This window comes from Cynara cardunculus (assembly GCF_001531365.2).
Source record: "Cynara cardunculus var. scolymus isolate 2C chromosome LG 3, CcrdV1, whole genome shotgun sequence".
In the NCBI taxonomy this organism is placed as follows: domain Eukaryota; kingdom Viridiplantae; phylum Streptophyta; class Magnoliopsida; order Asterales; family Asteraceae; genus Cynara; species Cynara cardunculus.
In genome coordinates this window covers 4,491,701-4,508,902 of record NC_037530.1, presented here as the reverse complement: position 1 = coordinate 4,508,902, position 17,202 = coordinate 4,491,701, and the positions used below count along the sequence as shown (strand labels likewise).

Genomic DNA, 17,202 nt, shown 5'->3' with positions numbered 1-17,202 from the left:
AAAAGTTAATTTATTAATTAAAAAAGTTTGTGGTTATTGAGTTGTTCTCGCGTTTTCGTAAATCACAGGGGTTCTCGTTTGAACCTCCACCTATATATATATATATATATATATAGATATATATATATATATATATATATAGATATAGATGTCACACCCTGTTAAAGCGGAAACACGAGATGTAACAGGTAAGCGTGTCACAGCAATAGACAATAAATAACACCATAAGTTTTACAAGATTACATCCATAACCAAGTTGATGTTTGAATACTTCTTTACAAAAGATACAAAATGAACTTAATCGGTGTTGCCACATATATGCTCCAAAAACTTCATTTCTTACTTAAATCCTGAAAAACATGAAATATAAAACAACATCAACTACAAAGAGTTGGTGAGTTCACGGGTTTTCATATGCACAAAACATTACAATGCATAAATCATTTCTTGCAAATTTATACATAAATTTTGCACATAATAAATGTAAATCTATAACGATGTTTAAAACTTGAGACGCGACTGAGCCTTTCCTGACCAATATGCCCCATTATTTTACAAACGACCATAAGTAACCCGTACACTCACTTAGGTCCCACAGTTCGTAGTAGTACTAATTCAGCGGTGGTCCAAATTCCACATGATTAGACTAATAAAACATAGGTAATGTGCACCCCTTTCTGGATGAGACTGTCAACACAATAGCGGCTATTCACAAATACCACGGCTCAGGGACATGCCCGAGTTAACAAGTAGCGTTTACGAACGGGGACTTTATTTGGAAATATACTCTCAAGTACATCAATTTATCATTTATATCATAGTGCAAAACAGTCAATATTTCATGACAAACAAATCTTGACTAAACAGTTCTTTAGTCCAACATTTTTATAAATAAACAGTATAGTTTGCATAACTTCATGCTTTTCCCCCAGTTTAAATAAACAAAAAACATTAAAAGTGGAGCCGTGAATACTCACAAGTTTACTGATGAATATCCAAGAACTTGATGACGTTTGAAGCGCTAAACGTCCACCCTAACCTTCCTAAACAGTCCGAAATCCAATAATTAGATCACCTAACGGGTCTCAATAAAAATAAAGTCAAATTATATCTTATGTAATGCCAATGAGGTTTTATGAATTAAAGTTGATACTTATATTATTTGCTCTAAAAATAGCCCAGAAATTATATATTTTAAAATCAAAGTCCTTTGCACAAAAAGCGGTCATTTGGACAGAATATAAATTATGTTTTCGGAATTTTTGGTGTCACAAATCACTGTCAAAAGGAACCTTCCAAAAGTCATTTTGTGTCCAAATTTTTATATCATCAATAATAATGAGTTAAACAGATTTTTCCCAAAGATCAAAAATTTTGGATGGGTTTAAGGCACTCATTAATACCCTACAACTTTGAGTGACACAGTCCCCAAGATAGATTGCACACTCTTCGAGTGACGGCCATTTGGGGGGGTCTAAACTCATCATTTTTCAGTGATTTTAATTTTATTTTAAAGCTAACACATCAGACTAACTTCCAGAAAAAGAATCACCCATTTCCATTGAGTTTTGAAGAAGATATAGCCGATTTAAGATGCATGCAAGATTCTGTCAACAATGCTTTTTTTTGCACCATAATCTTGTATCAAGAACTTGAAAGCTCAAAACATAATATTTTTGAGTGAGACAAGTTGAATTAGAAAGATAACTCATCAAAGTACGTTTTAAAGGAAAAATCAGAACGTTTGGACTTTTATTTTGAAAGATATAGTCGACACAAGTGCTAACAGAATCTGTCAGTTTTCAAAATACATATTTTCATGATTAAATTTCACATGCAATGTGGTTTTCTCCTACTTTCTTAGAGTTCAAAGTTCGTGGATCATAAATTATCATCATTTTGAAGACATTTTTATGTCTTTGATGTATAATCTCCCCTTTTGAATTCTCCAGAAAAATTAATTACAAAGAACGAGAAGTAGGTGTAGAAAATGAGAATCTTTGTTATTATATAAAGGTAAGATAACTAGTCTATTACCTTTTGCTTGAAATCTTGAATATTCTTCAAGATTGACAGATTTTTAATGATGCTTGAAGATGAAATCGGCTGGAGGGGTATGGTTTAGAGAGAGATTAGGGAGAGGAAATGTTTATGCAAAAGGAGGATGAAAAATGAGAGTTTTCAAAAAATGTGAGGTATTTATTTGTGGGTTTAAAGAAAGGAAATGGGCTGGCCTTATTAGAGCCCAAATCCATAATTTTTTTTATTTTTCATATAAACAAAATAGCCCATTTAAATTTATAACAAAATACAATTTGTCAAATATTGATAAAAATATCATTATTAAATCAAAGTTCCACATTTTTTGTAAAATTATTTGGACATTCAAATGAAACTTTTATATTTTAATTTGGACTTTATAATATCAATTTTATTATATTTGGAGCATTTTTAACATATTTGGCATTACATAAATTAACTTTATCAGTTACCCGTCGAAACAAGGTTTTCTGAACTATACTTTGGGAACTAAGCCAGATGAATTCTAATCAACATGACTAGATCCTAATAAAATATAATTCTAAATATAAAAACCCTGTAAATGTGCTAACCTGATGCTCCAAAATGACAGATGTCACAATAGACTTGGGATCATGTGAGACCAAAAGTTTTTAGCGAGACCCGTAAGACCAATTCTCAATCATTGGATTAGATCTATAATCTCAATATTCATAATCACAAAATTGCCACGAGACTTCTCAATAATTATAAAATTGTCACCGTGCAACTTTAGACCATCATTAGCTTATAAAGTTGATCAATGAACATAAATTGGTCCCACGTGAACCCAACCATATATATATATATATATATATATATATATATATATATATATATATATAACAATACATGATTCACTGATTCCCACAATTGATACATCCACACCAATACGTCATGTATTATTTCACATGATCTTTTTGTATTTAAAGCTAAAATTTAGGATATTTGGACGACATATATATTTGTTTCACAATTTGAAACTTTTTTATTTATTTGTAAAACGAAAAAATACATGTAAAAAGTTTCATAGTGTAGACCCAAATCATATGAACAAACATATGTGAACAAATATATGTTGATCAATACCTTAAATCTTAACAGGCAAAAAATATCATATAAAACAATAAAACACTGTAAAAGTTTTCATGCTTTTTATAATATATGATTTTCTCATTTGATATACCCCTCTGTGTATAAACATCTTATCCACAAAGATAACCATTTTTGACAAAGTTGACTCTCAAAATAGCAAAAAAGTCAAAGACCTTCCAGCTTAGTGGTAAGGCTTGGGCATGACATAGTCATGAACCCGAGTTCGAGCCCTGGGAGGGGAGTGTTGGCGACATTTAAGTGGGGCCATGTTTAGCCTCCAAAATTGTCGGGGATTAGTCGGGCTTTGGCCCGGACACCCTTAAAAAAAATAGCAAAAAGAAGTATCCATATTGCAACACAGCCACAAAATTCGCAAATTTGAGCCCCATATTCACGAATTGTATGCTTTTTTTGATTCCGTAATTCTTTTTGGATTCTGTCATGAATGAAATCACAAAGTTAGAAAATTAGTATTATGAAAAGTAGGGTAAATTGCATGAAATTGGTTCATAGTTTTGGTAACTTATTTTCAAAACTTCGATTTTGGTACTTAAATTGTAAAATTTTAAACATTTAAATACCCGGGTAAGTTGGTAACAGGTTGAAACATTAACCAATTATCATGTTGATACGGTATTCAACTCAGTATTATTTGTTGACGTGGTTAATGACATGAATTTTTTTAATCTAAAATTAGTCTAGTTTTAATCTAAAATTAGTTTTCAACAGATTATCCAGATATTTAAATGTTTAAAACTTTACATCTTAGGTATCAAAATGAAAGTTTTGAAAGCATGTTACCCGAAATAAAAATCAAGTTAAAATACATGACTTTTTCATGTAATTTGCCCATTAAAAAAAAAAAAAAAAATTTACTATCAAACTTTGCCAAAATGACCAATTTTTATGAACAATCCTATTTGAATTACATTGAATTGTTCTCAAAAGTTATAAGCAGGACAAGCCCATTTAATCCATGCCAACCTTGAGGGCTTGAACGGGATCTAACATATTTTTTTCTAACGGGCCAAATATAGCCATCCCAAACGGTGTAACACTTGTCTTTGCCCACTGGTTAACGAATAGCTGTCCAAACTCACTTTTTTTAACCAAGTTTAGTTTTACGATTGATTTATATTGGGTATTTTTTAAAGACTTGAGATGCTCTAGGCAATCATTATAAAACTGATTTTTCTGATGTATCGGATTGCAAATGTAGCAATATATTTATGATTCTCTGAAACAAATTCAATTACGTTGGAGGATATCGAGCAATTAGAGGAAAAAACAGTGAATGAAAATGCTCCAATAAAACCGAGATCGCATAAAAGCTTGCATTTCTTTTAATTTATAAATTCGAGTTTTGACCCAAATCTGTCAGGGGAACAACCCCCTTGACTCTGCCATATGGCACCATCCATCGATCCCGGGTTCTAGTTAGGCTGTGATATAGCTCAACCAACAACTCCGTATTCTCTTGTGAATCCAATTACATAAAAATGAACCAATGATATCACTAAAATCACCAACAAATTATATTTGTTTTGCCCCTGATTACATGTTGTTCTCAAGAGTTAGAATTAGTATCTCGTAAGAACAACAACGCATTCAAAACACCAAAATGCATACAACGCGTATTCTTTATTATATAAATGTCAACTTTTACACATTATAACAAATCAATTACTTCATTTTTAGTTTTTTTTACAAGTAACGAGACGAATAATGCTTGAAAATGACCGAAAAGTTTCATTTGGGCCTTTCAAACGGAAAAAAAAAAACGATGATTGATTTGAGCCTTTCACATTGTTTGGATGCTACCATTTTCAAGAGACACTAGCTCCGTGAGTCGTTGCAAGAGTAAATCAAAGTCGTCTTGGCTCTTGATGAGACTAAGCCGGACATGACGATCTTTGTCACTGAACATACTTCCGGCACGACCTATGATGTTTGCTGCTTCTAGCACTGCTTTACAATCATCTTCTTCTTCTCGCTCACATTTTACCCATGCATAAGCTGCAATGATTGTCAAGACATATGGGGTTACATCGTTCATTTAACCATAAAAGGGCACGTTAGCTTAGATTATGAGATGATGCAATCTTTATTGACCTAACCAGATTGTTGGGGTCGTACATCGGCTCGACACGAACCATTAATATATATATATATATATATATATATATGTAGGGACACCTCTTTCTAGGTTCTTCTTCGTTATAGAGAGTGATTTCAAAGGGTTCTACGTATGCTCATATATATATATATATATATGGTATTAGAGCTAGGCCCTACTATGCTAGGAATATGGATTCGAGGTGATAAGTGGAGCAGATAATCACTTGGATCGTGGAAATTTCGCTTTCCGAATATGATATTTCGAACCTTATTACCTTGGGTATCATGAATTCCGTATTGGGATAATTCAAATGAAACTTTTTTCTTACAGCCTGTAAAATCGAGTTCTTATATACAACCAGATTCTCGTTCACACATTCATATGAAAGACTGACAGTAATGAGCAGTTAAACGAATAAGATTTAAGAGCAGTTACAACTGACTCAGAGTTAGAAGCCATGAGTCAAGAAGAAGTCTAGAACCATCTAAGGTGATAGAGACAATATTATTGTGTCCGTAAGGGATCTTTGGTAGAGGGAATATCCAAAGATGTCCCACGTTCGTCGCAGTTGCAAGTTTCATGGGATTAGAGTAATATGTAACGAGACTCAAAGTTATACGAATGAAATAAAATTACCTGGAGACGCTAGCCTAGTTTCGTTGAAGAAAGTGCACTGTAAAGGATGTCTATGTTGGATTGAAAATCTTGTCGACTTCGAGAACACAGAAGTCAACGCGTCCCAACGATCCTTCATTTTGTTATATGCAAATTTGAAAAACGTTTTTCCCTCATCTTCAACGACTACTTTTAGGAGCTTCAAAACTCTTAATTGAGTGTCCTTTGAAATCCCCAAATCAGCCACCTTGATATATGCCAACATCTTCTCGTATACATCCTTATCTTTTATCACCGCCCACCTATATATATACAACACACACACATAAAGATTACCCATGTATAAAATATGTTCACCATATTCAAGCTTAAGTTACAGTCAAATCACATGTGATTTTAACGTAATCACATGTGATTAGGGGACAAGGTCAAACCAATAGTGGTGGCCACACGACCTACGTGATTTAACCCTCTTTATTAATTATATGTGATATAAGTGTCTTCGTATTTTCTTATTTTGACTTTCTCTAGTGACATGCAAACAGGCAAACAAGCGTACGACATGAAATAAGAAACACGACACAATAGGAAACATACCCAAAACGTGAACCGGCATGACCTGTGAGCTTTGAAAGCGTAAAGAGCATGAGATCCTGATCTGAAGGGGCTGGGACCGGTGTAAAATGTGGCCAAAAATAGGCATGGTCGTATATGGTCTTCCCTCCGAGAACCGATTTCTTTAACTCCCCATCTGGATTGTTTGGTGATGTTACAAATTCAACCACATCCATGTTTGTAGAGTTATTCAATTGCCATGCTTTTGTATCTCCTTGAAATTGAAAATTCTTCGAGTTGAAGAACACTGTTTGAGTCCTGTACATCTGTAGATCACAAAGCAATTAATAAACGTAATGATCAATTGAACCAAAAACGAAAAATGGAAGTGATAATCCGTAATAGCGGATCTAAAAGGTACCGGATAAAATGGGATGGAAGCAACGACATTGGAAGGAGAAGAAGAGGTTTCGGAGGAAAGGGCATAAACAGCTGCATTAAGGAGTTGGGATGAACCGATACCGAAAACAATGTATCTGTCTTCGGTGATCGCATTTCCGACAATTGAATGCAATTTACGAATGTAGTTTTCGAGCTCCACAGACATGTAAGACTTGTCATTGTATCCGTAACTCATACGGTGCCACCCTGATACGAGGATGGCACTGTTGGTTGGATGTTGCATCCAAAATGGCTCCAAGAATATAGGATCCCCACTGTACCGTAAATATCACAAGTTTTTAGAATAGAGCCGGTTACATGTAGAATCCCATCAAATTACTCTCTAAAAACTCTTAGAAATAGAAGACAAGTTTCAACACATATTAAAGTAATCGAGATATAATAAATCTGTTAAAGTTTAAGTCATAATGATAGAAATAAGTAAATAAAAGTAGTTGAACGTAGAGACAACCCAACCCTCTATACATACATATACATAGACTTAGGATCATGTGAGACCAAAGGTTTTTCGTGAGACCCGTAACACCAATTCTCAACCATTGGATTAGATCTACAATATGAACATTCATAATCATAAAATTGCCACGAAACTTCTCAATAATCACAAAATTGCCACCGTACAACTTTAGACCATTAGATCATTAACTTATAAAGTTGATCAATGCACATAAATTGATCTTACGGGTCTCATGAAAAATCCTTGGTCTCACGTGAACCCAACCCTACATACATACATATATATATATATATATATATACACACACACACACACACACACACACATACATACATAGGCGGAGGTTCAAACGGGAACCCCTATGATTTACGAGAACACAAGAACAATCCAATAACCTCAAACTTTTTTAATTAATAAATTAACTTATGTTAAATATAAATAAATTAATAAAGGCAGTAGTGTAATTAAGTAATTTTTATTTTAGTTTATTTTAATTAATTATAATAATCCTTTTTTTCCTGGATTGACCACGTTTGTTTCCACTCTCTTCTCTTCCCTTGTGATAATTGTGTCATTGTATAACCATAACCTATCGAAACCATAATCAATCGAGTATAACCATAACCTATCGAAACCATAATCAATCGAGTGTAACCATAACCTATCCAAACCATGAGTAATCGTTGTGATAAATGTGTGATTGTCTAACCCTAACCGATCGAAACCATGATCAAATTGAGTGCGCTGTTATGATAGTGATATCACATGATTATCACACCCATATCACACCAAATCGGTAGTTGATTTCCTAAGTTAACCCTAGCCGAGCGGAATCCTTGTGATAGTTGTGTGATAATCACATGATTATTACACCCATATCACACCCAAATCATACCAAATCGTGTTGAAATAAACGATAACCAAAATAGCCCATTATGTTATCCAGATTATTGGGTTTAATGTGATCATGTTTTTAAAATTTTATCACTTTGAATTTCAATATTATCCTTTTGCCTCTCAATTTTTTTTGAATTGTTTTAATTTCATTTTGAATTTAAAGTTTTTATGTTATCACAACATGAGGTTAATAGGGAGACGAGACCAATATTTGTACAAACCATACAAACCACCTTCATCCGTCGATTTCATTGTTTAATCTTATGAAACCTTTTTATGAAACTATTTGATGTTTACGAAATTGTTTCATATAATTCTTTTTTTTTTGATATATGGTTATGAAATTTTAATGAAGTTGTTTCATATATTTTTCTAAAATTAATATAATGAAGATTATAATATCCATGATTAATCAACCTCTTATAATTACAAAAAATTGAACAAAATGAAAAATTATGATTGGTTGAATGTGGTTTGTACGATTTGTACAAATAACATGGTTTGCAAAGTAATATTCTCTCTCTCTATATATATATATATATAATATATTCCATGTGAGTCGGTTGACTTCAATTATAATTTCTAACTATAATCACTAAGACATAAATACCATCTAAATAAAGAAAACAAGTAAAATAAACATGCAAACTACCAAATTCATAAGAATTTGTAGATCACATGGATCATCGATGTAAAAACGAACTACAAAAACAATATTCTCGATTTTTAACGAACTATAGAGACCAGAAATATAGTTTTCTCAAACAAAAAGCTACAATTAGTTTTCACAACCTTTCTCGAAACGTACCTTATAATAACACCTCATTGCTTATTGTCACTAGTGCTTAAAAAGCAATACAGATGTTCATATTTATTATTCCTTCCGTCTCAAAATAAGTGTCCACATTACTATTTTATTTTGTTCTAAAATAAGTATCTACTTTCAGAAGTAATGTTTACTTTCTCATTCTACCATTAATTATAAGAATAAGAGAATTTATCTTTCAATAATTAAGTGTGAAATTGTTTTTTTGTTAATTAAAAAGTGTAATAATTACATATTCAGATTTTAAGTCTTTGAAGTCTTAAATCGACTAGACTCGGAACTTACTCGATATTGTTTTCTCAAGCATGAAAAATATGAATTAAGAATCACCTATCAGCATCTGCAGCACAACCAGGAGATAATTGAGAGCAATCAATACCAACGTGACAAGCATAACACTCACAAACGGGTCGACCATCAGAATCAACAGAACCATCGAGATAAGCTCTGCCATGGCCTGAACATGAAATTGCTGCAACCGCTTCCGCCTCCGCCGCCGCTTTCTCACTCCAACTCAACCCACACCCACCGCCACCGCCACCGCCACCGCCACCGAAGTAGAGATTTATGGTAAACAAGATATTGATTATTATGGAAGTGAATACACAAAATCCATAACAATATTTCTTGGTTTTCCTCATTCTATGGAGGAGTTGTTGGGTTTGGAGATGCAGAAATGAAATGGAAAGGGAAAATGCTGTGAATCATGTGTTTCTCAACTAATCAAAGTCAACTAGAATTGAAGTTTCAGAATACTGGTAATGACATTAAAATATGCATTTCTAGAATTATTCTAGAAACCATGACATGTAATATGATAAAAAAGATGGACCTTTTCCTTAATTAATTCCCATGTGATAGTTTTTAAAACAATAAATAGGCTTATACACGTATCTTCTTCTAATTCCTAGAATTATTGCAGTTGAAAATGGAAAAAACATCCTAACACAAAATTTTAAAAATCTAAATTCCAATATTTTTATTTTTCAAGAGTATATCAAGGTAAAAGCTCTCCAAAAATGATTAAGGAGCCGTTTACCAAACGCTTACTCGGGTAAGTGAATACTAAGTTACATTACCTTACCGGATGAATATGTAAGGACCAATAATCTTACTCGGTAAGAACGAGACATGGACCAAGAGTCTTACCCGGTAAGTGAAGGCGACAGACTCTTACCATGGTAAACGCTTACTGGATAAATTATTGCATATGATACCGTTTTAATGAACTAAAATCTTAATCGGCAAGTAAACGATAGTATTAAATTTTACTAGTAAGCTCTTATCGGATAAGTGTTTGATAAATTGCCCTTAATCTTGGCAAAACTGCTCAAGGAAAGAATTTTGAGCAAGCCATTAGCCACCCACTTTGTTGAAAATACGCGACTAAATATATTCAAGGAGACAGAAGCTTCAGCTGGTCCACATAATTGGGTTTGCTTCTTGGGCTTGGGCTTGGGCTTGGGTTGGCATATCAAAAATTCAACAAGAAAATCTTCGATGATTGCTTATGTTTCTTTCTTTTGATTTAATAGGTGTTAATGAGGCTGTAAACAAACCGAATGTTCAGCGAACCGTTCGACGGAAAGTTCGTTTATGTAATAAAGGAACGGACATGGACTATTTTTTTTGTTCGTTTAGTTAAACGAACGAACATTAACAAGAGTCCCGTTTATTCATTTTCATGTCGCTTATATATTAAATTTAATATATAAACTTTTGTTTATTTAATTTAATTCAAATAATATTTATTTATGTTCGTTTAGTTAAACGAACGAACATTAACAAGAGTCCCGTTTATTCATTTTCATGTCGCTTATATATTAAATTTAATATATAAACTTTTGTTTATTTAATTTAATTCAAATAATATTTATTTATGTTCGTTTAGCCCGTTCGTTTGTTTAGCATGTTAACGAACGAACATAAACGAACACGAACACAACTGATTTCTAAATGAACGAACATGAACACAAGGATTTTCGTTCGTTTACAGTTTGTGTTCGTTCGTTTGTTTTGTTAAGTTAAACGGACGAACATGAACAAGCCTCCGTTCGTGTTCGCTCGGTTCATTTACAGCTCTAGGTGTTCACAAGGTGAATAATTTGATTATACTCGTGATGAATCAGGTGACTAGACGAACAAATCATCAAACCAATTTGCGCATTTAACATTAACCAATTTATAACAAACCTGGTGAAAAATTAATCACGATGTGTAACAGTTAGCGAACATATAATTCAATAGTTAGTAGCAAGAATCATAGAGCAAGAGGCCAAAAAATTAGATTCAGTTAAAAAGAAATCAAATAACAGAAAACCAAGAAATCATAGTTAAAAGACAAATCGGTAACAAATCCTAAATCAAAATAGCAAATCCAAATCAAAAAACAGTTAGTAAATTGAAAACAAATAATTAACAAATAACAATAGATATATAAAATAATAAAATGCAAAAAAAAAAAAATGAAAAAACAAAAAATATTGGTTTATCAAATCAATAATATTATAAATATTAAATAACAACTAAAAGAAAAAATAAGCTCTAATTTTGGTCCTTCAAGTTTAGTGAAAAGTTTGAAAGTGAAACCTAAATTTTGATAAGTTTAGAAAGCGTCCTTATGATTTTCATTTTGTTCTGAAAGTAGTCCCTCGTAACTAACTCCGTTTATTTCCTCTCTTAGAAGGGAAATTTTCATCTTTTTGGTCTTTTCGTTATCTTATATCTAATTTTAAAAACCTTTATCTGTATACCCAAAATGTGAAATTTTAAACATATAAATAATTTTGTTATGATTTAAGATTCTATACATTATCAGTATAAAACAGATTCTTCTGTTATATCAAATTAAATAAAAATTTGTAACAAAGTATTGAGGTCCTGGTGTCTGAGGATGTTGTATTTTGTATTTTGTTTATTAGTTTATAAATGTTTGTCTTCAAGAGGAGATAAAATTCTTTCGTAAGAACGACATTAAACACATTCAAAACGCCACACACACACCCCCGTATATTCTTTATTGTATAAATGTCGAATTTTACACTTTATAACAAATCAATTACTTAATCTTTACAAGCAACAAGATGAATAATTCCCCAACAATGACCCAAGAGTTTTCATTTGAGCCTTTCACATTGTTTCGACGCTACCATTTTCAAGAGACACTAGCTCCGTGAGTCGTTGCACGAGTAATTCAAAGTCGTCTTGGCTCTTGATGAGACTAAGTCGAACATAACGATCATTGTCACTGAACACACTTCCAACACGACCTAAGATGTTTGCTGCTTCCAGCACTGTGCCACAATCTTCTTCTCGCTCACATTTTACCCATGCATAAGCTGAAATGGTTGTCAAGACATATGGGTTCACAACGTTCATATAACCATTAAAGAATCGTATTAGATTAGACTATGACATGATGCAGTTTTTATATCAACCGGACTGTTGGAGTCCTACTTCGGCTATACATGAATTATCAAATTCATATATGTGTAGGAACCGTTTTTTAGGTTCTTATAGAGAGTGATTCCAAAGGGTTTCATATATGCTCACATGGTATCAGAGTTAGGCTCTACAACAAAATCGGGTTTATAGGTCACTCCCAATTCCAAAGCGTCATAATAGACCTCTTTATAGGACCAAAAAAATAAAGCGTTTTATCGAAGGGCGTTGTAATAAGTTTATATGACATTTTTTGACGTCGTAATAAGTTTTTTAGAATACTTTTAATATAAAACATCCCATTAGCAACTCTATAGGACACTATTTGAAAAACTGTTCTATAAAAACAAATGTCCTATAAAAAATTGAGTTTATAGGACACTTTCTCAAAAGTGTACTATAAAGTTGCTAATGTGATATTTTGTACTAAAAATGTTCTAAAAACTTGTTAAGAAGCCCAAAAGCGTCATAGAAACTTATTACAACACCTTAGTCCTATAAATTAAGTCATATAAATCGGTCTATTGGGACGCTTAGAGATTGAGGATGTCCTATAAACCCAATTTTGTTGTAGTGAGGGCCTACTACATCTAGGGACTCAACACACTTTATTTGCCTCTATGATGGGGGCATTTTCAACTATCCGCTTGAGGTGGTGTATTTACTGCAACAAAATTGGCTTTATAAGAAACCTAAAATATCTAATCGGCCAAAAAGGGTCATGTGTAAAAGTGTTACAATAGGTTTATACAACACTTTTTAGCGTCTCAACAAATTTTTTAGAATGGTTTTAAATAAAATGTCGTATTAGCTATTTTATACGACAATATTTGAAAAAATGTTCTATAAACACAAATGTCCTTGTAACATGGGTTTATAAGACACTTTTCAACACTTTATTCTAAAAAACTTGTTAAAATGCCCATAATCATCATATAAACTCATTGCAACACTTTTAGATAAGATGCTTTATAGTTTGGTTTTATATACTTTTTTTCTATTAACCTGGATATCCAACCCGCTATGCGAGCCGACTAATCCCAGGCCGACCATCTGCTTTGCAGATATCCCGGAGTCACCGCATTTGAACCTCCGTGGCCACAAGGGGATTTTTATTCCTCCTTGGATTTGAACCTGGGACCTCATGGTACTTTTGACCTTTGAAGTCAAGCTCAAACCAATTAGACACCAACTTTGTGGTTTGGTTTTATAAACTTAAGTTCTTATAGTTTGTTTTTATAAACTTAAGTTTTATAAAGTATCCTCCTATGACGACTAGACATTATAAGCGTCATATAAAGCCAATTTTGTTGTAGTCTTAGTTATACGAATGAAATGAATTACCGGGAGACGATAGCTTAGTTTCATTGAAGAAATTGCAGTGCAAAGGATGTCTCTGTTGGAGTGAAAATCTTGTTGACTTTGAGAAGATAGAAGTCAACGTGTCCCAACGATCCTTCATTTTGTTATAAGCAAATTCAAAAAACGGTTTTCCCTCATCTTCAACGGCTACTTTTAGTAGCTTCAACACTCTTAATTGAGTGTCCTTTGAAATCCCCAAATCAGCCAATACAATATATGTCAACATCTTCTCGTACACATCCTTATCTTTTATTACTGCCCACCTATACATATATACAATCAACACCCGTATCACATATGATTTTACACTGACATGCAAACAGGCAAACAAGCGTACGATATGAAATAAGAAGCATGGCGCGAAAGGATACATACCCAAAACGTGCACCGGCATGGCCTGTGAGCTTTGAAAGAGTAAAGAGCATGAGATCATGATCCGAAGGGGCTGGGATCGGTGTAAAATGTGGCCAATAATAGGCATGATCGTATATTGTCTTCCCTCCGAGAACCGATTTCTTTAACTCTCCATCTGGATTGTTTGGTGAGGTTACGAATTCAACCACATCCATGCTGTTTGTAGAGTTATTCAATTGCCATGCGTTTGTGTCTCCGCCAAATTGGAAATTCTCGGAGTTAAAGAACTCCGTTTGAGTCTTGTATATCTGTAGATGACGAAAGAATTAATAACCTAACGATCAAATGAATCAAAAACGAAACAAAAAGTACAAGTAATTTGTAATAGCGGATTTGGAAGGTACCGAATAGAACGGGATGGAAGCGACGACGTTGGAAGGAGAAGAAGAGTTTTGGGAGGAAAGAGCATAAACAGCTGCACTTAGGAGTTGTGTTGAGCCAACTCCAAAGACGATGTAACGATCTTCGGTGATTGCATTTCCGACAATCGAATGCATTTTACGGATGTATTTTTCGAGTTCTGTGGACATGTAAGGATCGTCACCGTACCTGTAACTCATACGATGCCATCCTGATATGACAATGGCACTGTTGGTTGCATGTTGCATCCAGAATGGCTCCAAGAATATAGGATCCCCACTGCACAGTAAATATCACAAGTTGTACGATATTGTTGCAAATCTATGTGAATTTGGTACGTTGAAGGTCCGTTTGGTTTGCGGAATTTGATAGGATTATATAAAAAAACTATTAAAATGTTAAAGAAATATATAAAAATGAAATGAATAAAGAATCACCTGGTAGCATCAGCAGCACAACCAGGGGATAATTGAGAGCAATCATTACCAACGTAACAAGCATAACACTCACAAACATGTCGACCTTCAGAATCAACGGAACCATCGAGATAAGCTCTGCCATGGCCTGAACATGAAATTGCTGCAACCGCTTCTGCCTCTGCTGCCGCTTTCTCGCTCCAACTCAACGCACACTCACCGCCATTGCCACCGCCACCTAAGTAGAGATTTATGGTAAACAAAATATTGATTATTATGGAGCTGAATACAAAAAATCCATAACAATATTTCTTGGTTTTCCTCATTCTGTTGTGTTGGTTGGGAATGTATGGAGGAGTTGTTGGGGTTGGAGATGCAGAAATGAAATGGAAATGGAAAGGGGAAATGGTGTTTGAATTGTGTCCTTTTTTAAAGTAAACAAAGCCCACAAGAATTGAAGTTTCAAAATACTATGAACCACATAAAAAGAATATGCATCTGGAATTCATTAAAAAAATGACATTTAATATGATAGAGGTCGATTTTTTCACTTCTTCTTTTTCAACAGAGTAAATACGACTTAAACACAACGTGATGGTTTTTGTGATGGCTGTTTGACGATACGAATATATATATATATATATATATATATATATATATATTAGACTTAATCAAATGAGAACTGAATAGTTTGTGGTAACTGTGAGGTCCAATCTCAACCACAAATCAACGGATAAATTAGAAAATTAATAATTATGGTAGTTTGAGTTAAAATTATAATTAGAGGACATTTTAGATATTTTTAAAAAAACTCCTCTCTCCTTTCTCATCTCTCCGACCTCCAATCTCTGGCCTCTGGTGAACAAAAATCCGGCAGGTACCAAGTAATTATAAAAATACACAATGTGATACCCATTATGATATACAGTGATACTCAAATGGTATCACAGTATATCACAATGGATATCATAGTATATCACAATGGGTATCACATTGTGTATCTTTGTGATTACTTGGTACCTAACGAATTTTTGTTCAACAAAGGCCGGAGATTGGAGGTCGGAGAGATAAGAGAGGAGAGAGGAGAGAGAAGAGAGAATAGAGGAGAGATGTGTTTTTTTTTAAATACCTAAAATGCCCACTAATTATAATTTTAACTCAAACTACCATAATTATTAATTTCTTAATTTATCTGTTGATTTGTGGTTGAGATTGGATCTCACAGTTATCACAAACTAATCAGTTCTCTCTTGAATATGCCCTTATATATATATATATAGATAGATATATAGATGAAAACGATAACAGTAATATGTATGGACGATGTGGCCTGTGACCTTAGATTATAGCTAAAATCACGTGAATCACATCTGATTTATATATAATTTTAATGTAAAATCATATATGATTCAATGATTTTCTTATTTGACTCCTGTCATTGTATGAATCTATATATTATTTTTAGAAAACAAGTTTTATCAAAATAAAAAATAAAACAAATAATTTTATGAAATAATCTCGTTAAATTAAACAATAAATATATATTGTTGAAAGAAGAGAAATGAAAACGCAAATGTTGATCAGAGAAGATTTCCAATATCCTTTAACGATGGGACGACTCATTTGAAGACTCAATAATTAATTGAAAATGAAAATAAAAATAAAATAAAAATGAAAATAAAAATGGAAAAAAACACCGAAATCAAAATTCTAGAAATCTAATTTGCCTTTTTTCTTTTATGTGATGAGAGGCTCACGCAAGATTTTGCCCCAACTTTTTTCAATAACTTCTTGGTTTATTTTTTAATAGTTTTATTAAGAGTTAGATTCTGAATTATTAAGAGTTAAATCTTGTTTGACAAAAAAAAAAACTACTTCATAATTGTTTTAAAACTCTTTGAATGATTTTGTATCATAGGCATTCCTTAACCATTAAGGGTCATAATTTCATTGTAAACAATTATCAAATAATTATATTTCATTTTACACTATATTATGAGAGCCTTTTAATCATTATAACCACTTATTCATTCTGCACCGAATCATTCAACAACTACCAAACAACCCCTAGTATTATAATTCTTCACAAGTCTAATAAGAATGCATAACTTTTAAAAAATAATTT

The 17,202-nt window shown here is 32.9% G+C and overlaps 2 protein-coding genes across 2 annotated transcripts; both read right to left on the bottom strand.

Moving 5' to 3' along the window:
* Window positions 1-4,775: 4,775 nt before the first annotated feature.
* On the bottom strand, window positions 4,776-9,725 carry LOC112509989 (tryptophan aminotransferase-related protein 3-like). The gene is made up of 5 exons (XM_025115231.1): window positions 9,415-9,725; window positions 6,864-7,158; window positions 6,485-6,768; window positions 5,909-6,189; window positions 4,776-5,169 (listed from the first exon to the last, which is right to left on the bottom strand). The coding sequence occupies exons 1-5, from the start codon at window positions 9,723-9,725 to the stop codon at window positions 4,955-4,957; spliced, it is 1,386 nt and encodes a 461-aa protein (XP_024970999.1). The 3' UTR covers window positions 4,776-4,954.
* A 2,369-nt stretch (window positions 9,726-12,094) lies between these two features.
* On the bottom strand, window positions 12,095-15,403 carry LOC112510255 (tryptophan aminotransferase-related protein 3-like). Its single transcript, XM_025115596.1, has 5 exons — window positions 15,099-15,403; window positions 14,646-14,940; window positions 14,263-14,549; window positions 13,870-14,150; window positions 12,095-12,422 (listed from the first exon to the last, which is right to left on the bottom strand). Exons 1-5 carry the CDS (start codon window positions 15,401-15,403, stop codon window positions 12,214-12,216), a joined length of 1,377 nt encoding a protein of 458 aa, XP_024971364.1. The 3' UTR covers window positions 12,095-12,213.
* Window positions 15,404-17,202: the final 1,799 nt, after the last annotated feature.